A 10,574-nucleotide genomic window follows, 5' to 3' on the forward strand; every position below is an offset into this window, starting at 1 on the left:
TGTGGAGCCTGCTTAGAATTCTCTCATTCCCTCTCTCTCCCTCTGTTCCTCCCTTTCTCTCACCTCTCTCTTTCTCTCTCAAAATAAATATTAAAAAATTGTACTTAATCTTCTTACCCTGAATATTTTTGCTTCTGACCATTCCTGTGGTTTATCCAGTAACATTTTCTATTTTATAAGTTATGCAAGAATCAATATTTTATAAGTTATGCAATTTCTTTCTTTTATAAGTTATGCAAGAATCAATATTTTATAAGCTATGCGATTTCTTTCTTCTTTGCCACTGATTTACAGCCACTGTGTTTTCCCTAACGACAGCTCAATCTTGGAATTGCCATTTCCTTTTGTGATTTGTATGTGTGTTTGTGTGTGCATGTGTGTTCGCACCCAGGCCAGTTACGTTCCTCCCTCCACTGTGCATCCTGTGGATGTTTGAATTTTTTTAAAGTATTTATTTATTTTTGAGAGAAAAAGAAAGAGAGAGAGAGAGAGAGAGAGAGAGATAACATGAGCAGGGAAGGGGCAGAGAGAGAGGGAGACACAGAATCCCAAGCAAGCTTTAGGCTCTGAACTGCCAGCACAGACCCCGACACAAAGTTCAAACTCATGAGCTGTGAGATCATGACCTGAGCTGAAGTCGGACACTTAACCGACTGAACCTCCCAGATGCCCTGGATGTTTTGTTTCTACCACAAAAATAATTGTGAACATCTCACTTGTCATCAGATAGATGGATGTCTACATACTGTCAAATTGGAATATCATCTATTTATTTCTTTTTACTTTTATTCACACAAATGGCAACCGTCATCTGCAGCTGTTTCCTTGACAATTCCTTTTCTGTACATAGAAACACTATTTTTAGATTTCACATTGGGTGCAAAAAAATTGATACTCATAGTGCTTCATAAATAGAGCTAGAAGTAGTTTGAGAGATTGGACCCACCCAAGAAAGGACCCACATTAGTTCCCCCATGAAGCTATAATGACCAGAGGAAACACAATAAACATGTTTGTGATGGCAACATTTCCCCAAAATTCATGTGGGAAAAAAGTTTCATGTAAAACTTATTTGTTAAATAGCACTCTCTTATTGACACTCATATATTAAGTGAAGCCTCTTGTATAATTCAAGCTATTTTAAATAAGGAAAACTAGAAAAGATAAAGTAGGGATATGAATTTACACACTGCCCCTGAACACTGATGTGAGGGTAGGTGGAGAAAACGAAAGTGCAGCATGGATACTCAGTCAATGGAAAGAGGTGACAAGGCCCAGGTAATGAAACTTGTGTGACAATCAAACAGATCTTGAAGAGAGGACTAGATTTTTCCCTAGTCATGTTTCTAAAAGAGTAGTTGACTATGGAAAGTCTTCTGGGAGCCGCCATTGAGAAGGAAGTTCCTCTCCTCGAACTGCAGCCCCCTGTCTATCATGGTTGTGCACTCCTCCGACGGGAGGGTGATGTCCACGGGGTTTTCCAGAAGTTCTACTTCATTCCCAAGCCAGACCCAGTCATGGGAATGGGGGATGTTGCCTTGTTCGCTCACAGCGAACCTTTTGTGTCTGTATTTCCAAGCAAATGCCACACAGTTGATTAAGAAGACCAAAATGGCCAAGCAGAAGACACAGAGCAGAGCGTACATGCCGATCTCCAAGTCAGTTAACCCCCTTGAGGTCACTGTAACGTCACTGGGATTATTGGGTTCCGGTAACTTCCCTTGAGTGGGGAAGCTTGTGAAGGAGTCTGGACCACCGCTCTTGAGCAACTTCTTATCCTTTCCTTCCAGGGGGTACTGTGGAGTTGTGCTTTTGTTGCTACGTTCCTCTTGGCCAACAGAGGCGCCATGTTGGAACCACTCCTGAACCGCTCTCTCCTGGTTTCCTTCACGCTGTATGGAATTACTGAAGTGGTCTTTGTATTCCCGACTGATGCCCTCGATATCGTTGGTGCCTCCTAGGTGCTCATCAACATTTGGTTCAAATTTGACCTTGACAGTTCCTTTACCCACAGCAAGAACACTCTTCCTCTTGGTCTTCTGACAGGGTTCACTAATCCTCATCTCTAATTTAACCAAGGGACCTTGCCCTTCACCCTGTGCAACCACAACCGGCCATGGGACTGAAGGTTTGCGTGGACAGACACCACCATTTCATCCAATGATGACACAGTAACTGAAAAATCCTTGGGATCATCAATGTCTAAGGGTGTCACTGAACCATCACTGAATAAAATCCAACAAGTAAGAAAAATGAAATTAAGGCATTATGTTATAATTCATCTCCTTCAAATGTGTAAACATGTACACAGATTTATAAATCACACATGTGGTTTCCTATGACAGATATTTTCAATACAAAGCAGAGAAGAATAAATATGTTTTAAAATCTGACTCAGTTGCTGTCATACATCAAACTGGCGTAAATAATGGGCTGTAACCGTACGGGTGTGAGGAGCAAATGTGTAGACCGTGGTGAATGCAGTGCTGTGTATATTAACGTATCGAATGTTGTGTAACAGAATTTGATTCTGAAGTCTCCAAAGAGTTTGAAAGACCACGTGATGCATCTGAATCAATTTCAGGTGCAGCTAATCAGGCTCAAGATAATGTCACTTCAAGCATTCTTTATTAGGAAGGCATGCTCATTTGAAGTATCTGAGAAAAGATGTCGTGTGGGGACAGGCATGCTTGAAAGACACAGTGACCTTGATATAATTCAACTGGATTTGCTACAAGTTTAAAGACAGAGCAGAGGTTTAAAGTTGCCTGTAATTATTATAAACCAACAGATGTCTGGTGTCCATTAGCCATGCTTGTTTAAGTAGCAGAAATAGAATTTGCAAGTATTGATGAGTACTTATTTTGGAAAAGTGAATACATGTGATCCTTAGGTTATGGTCTATCAGTAGTGCTCCCTGCCCCCTCATCACAGATAACCAGCTGTGAAGTGGTATTTGGACACATGGTCAGTGTGTAAAATTGTGGACGATTTATCCAAAGTCCTGAACACTTTTCTCAGAGATGAGACAGACTGCATAGAAAGCAGGAAGGAGTTTCGAGGACCTGTCCTAGACACAAGTGCTCTACTGATGTCCTCTGCAGATACGCGGGGGAGGGAAGTGGTCTCAAACGACCGGGGACAAAAGGACTCTGGGATCCCACCTGCTGCGGGGCTCGGAGAACGTCCTGGGCAGCCACCATCGAGACGATGGCTCTTTTGTCCGCTCTGTGAGGCTTCAGGGCAAGAGACAAGCCAGCCACCAGCTGCACGCCCAGGTCGGCGATGGTGACGCGGTCATCCAGGACGATCACCGTCTTCTCGGCCAGGATGGAGTCAGAGAGCGGGGAGAGGACCTTCAAAGGAAGCGACCAAGCTCCAGTGTCTGCTCCACACATTATTAATGAGGGGAAAAAAGGAAAGAAACCGGTAAAATGCCTGCAAAAGAAAGTGGGGCTTTGTAAGCAGGTGGCTGCCTTATTTTCAGGCATTTCTTTGTCGCCACCCTTTAAACCCTGAAGTGGGTTCTCAGTGCTAAATGAGTTTCTGGAAACTAGGAACGAGCTCAGCCCAAGAAAGCCAAACCCTGCCCTTCCCTTTATTCGGCTGTGATGACAGATGTGGGTGAAGTCACCTGCCACATTAGCAGGAAACATTCCTCCCAGGGACGATAGAGCTGTGGTATCAGAACAACCCCTTCTGGGGGTGACTGCTATCTTTTTTGACCCCTGCGAAACACTGTTCTCTAAACGCAAGGATTATCAGAAACTTTGCTCTTTGAAATCCTGTTGTCAGGCAGGATGAGTCCCTCTGTTGCCTGGAGGACCTAAGTCACTTTGACACAGAGAAGCAAGTCTGATTTCCAACTCCAGTGCAGGATTTCAGAAAATGGGTTTCTGAACCTATCATTCCCCACGTATGTGAGTTCTGCGTTTCGCTAGCAAGCAGGACCCTGGGTCCGCTGCACGGTCCAGACTGATGCCAGCAGCCCTGCGTGCCTGGAGCTACCCACTTTCTGCTTGATTAGAGCCTTGCCTGCCCTCAGCCCTTGCCAGCTTCCTTTCAGAATCTATCTCTTTTGTCTGATAATGTTTCCCACATTTCCTGTGTGTGTTGTCTCCCCAAGAGCAGTAGGTCAGTAAACCTGACTTTTTCAGACAACAGATTTGCACCTGGTGATCTTAGGACAGACAGATGGTCTTGGGCTAGGACAATTCACTGAAATGCCTATGGCATAGAAGAACATTTTTTAATGTTCAGTTGCAACCCCCTCAGTGAAAAGGAATTATAAATAGATCAACCTAATACATTTTACTTCCTTTGATTTATACAAGGTTAGTCAGTTATTTTCTCCAAAGACCTTGATTTCATTTAGTGATGATGCCCCCCAAATTAAAGAATATTATCTCCCTGCTGGCATTGGCCCATTACAGCACAGAACATGTGACATTTTCCTCAAAATGAATAGTTACATTTTGACAATCTTTTTCCTAAAAATATTTAAAGAAATGGTGTCTTGCCTTCTTCCCCCATTTCATTCTTTCTCTTTCTCTTTGGGTAGTTAGATGTTTATCAGACAATAATTGCAGAGCCTTGTGGCATCACTGAGCTTGCTGAGAAAATTCTGTGGAAAAAGGAATCGTCATGGCCTGAAAAAGTCATTTCACCTCATAAAGCATCAATTTGCAACCAGAGTGTTTCAGACCTAGACTAATGTAGTATCAATAAACCAGCGTTTGCAAAATCACGTTTGGGCAAACCCTAAATTGGGGTGTGATACGGAATATTTAAACACTTTGTAAAGATGATGGTCCACTGCATAATCTCTTCACAGCCATCCTATTAAAATAAGTAAGAAACATCTTCAATAATAGTCTAAGAAAAGAGAAAGCATAGTGTGATGGAACACGTGGCTACCTCTACATGCATGTGACAAACAAAAAGTGTCCCAACTTTGCCAAGTGTCCTGTGGTTGACAGCCGCTAATACCAGGGAAAGAAGGTTGCTTCCATGAAGTGTGTCTTAACTTAGCATCCACTGGGGAAAGGGAGAGATATTTGATCTCAAGAGTTTCTCTAGAACACTATGGGGGGTTCTTCAAAAACTAAAAATAGAACCATCCTCTCAGCCAGCAATTGCACTACTGGGTATTTACCCAAAGGATACAAAAATACAGATTTGAGGGAGCACATGTACCCTGATGGTGATAGCAGCACTATCAACAAGAGCCGAACTATAGAGAGAGCCCAAATGTCCACTGACGGATGAATGGATAAAGAAGATGCGGTACATATACAAGGGAGTGTTACTCAGCCATCAAAAAGAATGACATCTTGCTATTTGCAATGACGTGATTGGAGCTGGAATGTTTTATGCCAAGCGAGGTAAGTCAGTCAGAGAAAGACAAATACCATAAGATTTCACTCGTGTAGAATTTAAGAAACAAAACAGATGAACATATGGGAAGGAGGGGAGAGAAGAGAGGGAAATAAACCACAAGAGACTCTTAAAGACAGAGAACACATTGAAGGTTGATGGAGGGAAGTAGGTGGGGGTTGGGCTAGATGAGTGATGGGTATTAAGGAGGGCGCTTGTGGAGACGAACACAATGTCTTATGTAAGTGATGAGTCACTGAATTCTACTCCTGAAACCAGTATTGCCCTGCACGCTAACTAACTAGAATTTAAATACAAATCAGAAGGAGCATGACCAACATTAGGGATGTTGGAAGTATCCTCAATTTTCCAGAAAGTGTGGGACTGTGGTCATGAAATGTCAATGTCAGGACGTGGCTCTCTCCTGGCCAAATGTATGTGTCCACAGATTCACCTACAACATCTTCAGCCATCCGGCATCTGGCACAGAACTTTGCCAGAATTGTGGCTTCATGCTCAGAACGCAGGAAACAAAGACATCATCTCGTGCTTCCAGCTTGTTTTCGCTCAAGAGCAGGATCCACCCAGCCGGAGAAACAGTTCCAGAACTTTGCTGCACTGTGGAATCGCCTGGGGGTGATCCTACTGCCCAGTTTCAGCCCACAGCAATGTAATCAGAGTGTCTTGAGGTTAGAGCCAGGCATCCATATATTTCAAAGAGCCCCTGGCGATTCCAATGGGCAGCAGTTTGGGAAGCAGTAGTTTGAGCTCCAAATGTAACAGAACTAGCCCCTGTTCCACGCTAACTTAGACAAGCCATGTGCGTGCTCTGATCCTCATTTTCCTCACCTGGGAAATTGGGGGTGCCCACCTCTGCTGTGGTTGTAGCAGGAGGGGGAACAAACCATGCCATGTTGTTTGACCTGAGGCCAGCTTACAATGGAATACGGCTTGGCAATGAGAAAGAATGAAATCCTGCCATTTGCAGCAACGTGGATGGAACTGGAGGGTATTATGCTAAGTGAAGTAAGTCAGGCAGAGAAAGACAGATACCATATGTTTGCACTCTTATGTGAATCCTGAGAAACTTGCGACCATGGGGGAGGGGAAGGAAAAAAAAAGTTAGGGAGAGAGTCAAACCATAAGAGACTCTTAAAAACTGAGAATAAACTGAGGGTTGATGGGGGGTGGGAGGGAGAGGAGGATGGGTGATGGGCATTGAGGAGGGCATCTGTTGGGATAAGCACTGGGTTGTAGGGAAACCTGTTTGACAATAAATTGTATTTTAATTTTTTTTTAGCGTTTATTTATTTTTGAGACAGAGAGAGACAGAGCATGAACGGGGGAGGGGCAGAGAGAGAGGGAGACACAGAATTGGAAGCAGGCTCCAGGCTCTGAGCCATCGGCCCAGAGTCCGACGCGGGGCTCGAACTCACAGACCGCGAGATTGTGACCTGAGCTGAAGTTGGACGCTTAACCGACTGAGCCACCCAGGCGCCCCAATAAATTGTATTTTAAAAAATAGAATTTAAGAGATGGTGTTATTAACGTCTCAAGGACAGGTGTGAGTGGGGACCTCACAGAGGTCAGCTTGGGCTCCAGGAGAGGCGGGAGATAGGATGGCTGGGTACCTGTGAGGTTGAAAGGGGCTCGTTATGAATAACAAACACCCATTCTGCGTTTATGACTCTCAGCCTAGGACAGAAGATCAACGATTATAACAAAAGATGCTCAAAATCGCTCTCATCACTTAGAAAATCCCAAGGGTCTTGGGGCTGTGAGCCAGGAACCAAAGACAAAGACCAAAACACAGATCTGTTCTAATTCACAATGTCACAGGCAGCGTCCAGCATGGCATCGGCTCCTGGGGCAACATTAGAGGCCACCATCACTGCTATGCCTTCTCACATTTACTCGGTTTCCAGCCACGGAGCTACTTCCGGTCGCCCATGGTCTCCCAGAGGGACATCGGCCGCCACCTAGCGTGCACGGCCCTGCATCCTTCCGTCACTAAGAAGGACTTCTCTTCTATCATTTCAGTCCGCACGGCTGCCAAGCAGGGAGAGAAGCGAAGCGGCCATTAGCAGCCCACACTGTCTTGTCAAATAATAGCATCCACTTAAGTGGCTGTTAGACTTCATGGGACATAAACGCTTTCCTCTCTAATCCACTTCCTGTTTACCCATAGAATAGGCACTTCGTCTCCTCATTTCAGCTTCTCTTCTGCCTCGAAAATCAGATACTCAGCCCCAGGCAGTTATCGGCTCCCTCATTATGCCCCCATGCTGGGGGATTCATTGCCTCAGAAACGCTTGATTCCATGAGCTGATAGCTATTTCTGAAGTCAAAACAAAACAACAAAAATCACTTATTTACAATGATATTTGGGAAAGTTTTCTTCTTTCTCCCTCCCGGGTGTTTATACTGGCTGTCTCTTGATAGACTCGGCTACACCTGCTACGGAAGAGCTATGATAAAAGCAAATTTATGTCGCTGCTTTCTGTTTTGTTTTGTTTTGTTTTGTTAGCAACCAAGTCCGCTGCTTGAACGTGGGCCCCCGTGTCTCTTGATCAAGTATTTGGGTACAGGGAATACAGGCCCACAGCTGGTAAGGGGAGCAGCCAGGAAAACGACCTTTGAATCTTACTCACTTATTCCCAACCTCTATATTCCCTGGGGAAGCCAGCACCCAATTTGTCAGAAATAGAAATTTAAATTTAAATTTAAATTTATTGTGGGAAGAACACCTAACTTAGGAGATTTACCCTCCTAACAAATTTTTTTAATGTAATATATACATATGCTTTCCAGATCACACAAAACATAATTAAGGAAAAGATTCAGCCACAGGAGAAAGGTATTTGGGAATTTGGGTTTAACCCCCCCCCCCCAATTATAAATAAATAGATAGATAGATAGATAGATAAGTAAATACTCACCACCAGGGCCATTCTCCCAGGCCATGTAGGTCACCACTCTCCCATGGGGGAGATGTGCCTGTAAACCCCACCCCCCAACAATCTGCAGGGCAGACAGGGACCCCACCTGCTGATATCAACAGGGCAGATAGAAAGCATTCACCACAAGTTTCAAGTTTGTCCCTGGCCACCTAAGTTCAGTCCAGGATCTGAGAAAAGATTCACAAGTTGACTTTTAAATGTTCCATTAGTGACCATCGAAAAGGCAAAAGCAAACCCAGCGTAAAACAGAAAACTTCTCTCATCCTGAAAAACAGGGAGTGTCGGGTCATGATTTTTCCCCAGAAGTTCTGCCCCACCCACCACCCTCGCAGTTTCACTGAGAGAAATTGGTCTCCAGGAAGGTGGTATTTCTGCAGATGTTCTGTGTTCTTCCTGAGGTCAAGGGCAGCCCCCTCCGGCTAGAGCCTCCTGAACCATCATGAGACCCGCCCCCACCGCCTCAGGTGCAGGGCCTGGGATGCGCACGCACGCACCTGCAGGGCCCTGCAGGTGGAGGGCGGCCACGTCCCCCCTTAGAGGAGCGTCCCTGGCTCCTCTCCACTGCCTCCCAGACGTGGGTCTCTACCTCACCCTCCCCGGCCCCAGCAACGACAGATATTTACATGCGTGTTCATATGTGTAACATGTCTGCCCTTTGCCGCACGTTTTTCTAACCCCACTCATTGCTTTTCTGGTACTTCTCCGGAATCTTTTGGTTTCTAATATCATTTGCCATTACAAGGAGCTGGGCTTCTTAGAGGTATGGATGATTCTAGACGGGGGCAGACAGTGCAGTCGCCCCCCTGATCCAAAGTTTCACTCACCTGTGGACAACTGTGGTCGGAAGCAGATGGTCCTCCTTCTGACTTACCCTCATAACGGTCAAGAGTAGCCTAACTCCAGGTCGCAGTGCCTGTGCCATTCAGCTCATCACCTGGGCAAAGCACCTCAGGTGGTCACAGGACGGGGGTTGGGCAAAGCACCTGGGGTGGTCACAGGAGGGGTTGTGCTGGTTAGACACTCTGTGTGCGTGTTTAATATACATGTATAGTCACTATATATACAAATACACAACGTAATATATAGTGATATATATTATGTATAGTAATATAGTATATGGCTATACATATATACTATATATAGTGTAAGACTATACAGATATGCTCTGTAGAGTATAATACTAATAATATATTATTATGTACGTATACATATGTATATGTATACACATATACTGTGTATATTATACTACAATACAGTATAGTGTATTGTTAGCATTATGCTATACAGAGCATATATGTCTAGTAATTATATACAATTTGTATGTATATCATAGTACGATGCATTATATATACCATTATTAGTATTATACTCTACAGAGTATGTATGTAATTACATATAATTTGTGTCTAATGGCTCACTGTGCATTTCATGCATATTTTATATTCACATAACATATAAATATGTCGCATTTGTTTGCATTATATATTCATTATGTATCTTAATGTTACATAGTATGGGTACAATTTCTATGCATGCTTTATGGGTTAGTGTGTATTTCACGTACATGTTACATTTACAGAACATAAGCGTTTTACATGCATTACACATATTTATGTTGTAGAAAACGGGGCTCTGGGATTGTAGAACTATAATCCGGAGTGCTGTTGCCTTTCCCAGTTGCATAAGAGGGAGCCGAGGACGGGGCAGCACCGGTAAGCGGCCCAGGGTCGTCGAGCCGGAAGCGGCAGGTCCGGGACTCACACGGCGCCCGCCATCACACTTCCCACCTTGTCGCTGTCTTCAAAAAGGGAAAGGAGGGTTTAGTCTGCGTGCTCATCCCTGCCCCTCGCTGAGTTTGCCACCGAATCGATCTGTCTCAACGGCAGGAAGCCTGGCCGTGCATTGTAACTCCCCTCACCACCCTGCTCTCAACCTGGCAACATATCAAGGAAGAAAAGCTACAGAATCGGATGGTATGTTTCTCACACGTACACGGAAAATGCACACATCTCTATGCAGACATGCAAAATACATCAATAAAAGCTGTTTTTAATGTTTATTTATTTGGAGAGAAAAAGCAAGAGAGTGCTAGAGAGACAGAGAGAGAGAATGCATGGCAGAGAGAGAAGGGGAGGGAGAGAATCTCAAGCAGGCTCCACTCTGTCAGCACACAGCTCGAGGTGGGGCTCGAACCCGCGAACCGGGAGATCGTGACTTGAGCTGAAGCCAAGCGTCGGA

General features: G+C 44.5%; 1 protein-coding gene across 1 annotated transcript; it reads right to left on the reverse strand.

Annotated features, from left to right (window-relative positions):
• Nucleotides 1-1,331: 1,331 nt before the first annotated feature.
• Nucleotides 1,332-9,213, reverse strand: LOC123588353 (transmembrane protein 132B-like). The gene is made up of 4 exons (XM_045459200.1): nucleotides 9,161-9,213; nucleotides 8,831-8,840; nucleotides 3,165-3,356; nucleotides 1,332-2,096 (listed from the first exon to the last, which is right to left on the reverse strand). The coding sequence occupies exons 1-4, from the start codon at nucleotides 9,211-9,213 to the stop codon at nucleotides 1,347-1,349; spliced, it is 1,005 nt and encodes a 334-aa protein (XP_045315156.1). The 3' UTR covers nucleotides 1,332-1,346.
• Between the last annotated feature and the right edge of the window lie 1,361 nt (nucleotides 9,214-10,574).

The sequence above is a fragment of the Leopardus geoffroyi genome, chromosome D3 (genome assembly GCF_018350155.1).
Source record: "Leopardus geoffroyi isolate Oge1 chromosome D3, O.geoffroyi_Oge1_pat1.0, whole genome shotgun sequence".
Lineage (NCBI taxonomy): Eukaryota > Metazoa > Chordata > Mammalia > Carnivora > Felidae > Leopardus > Leopardus geoffroyi.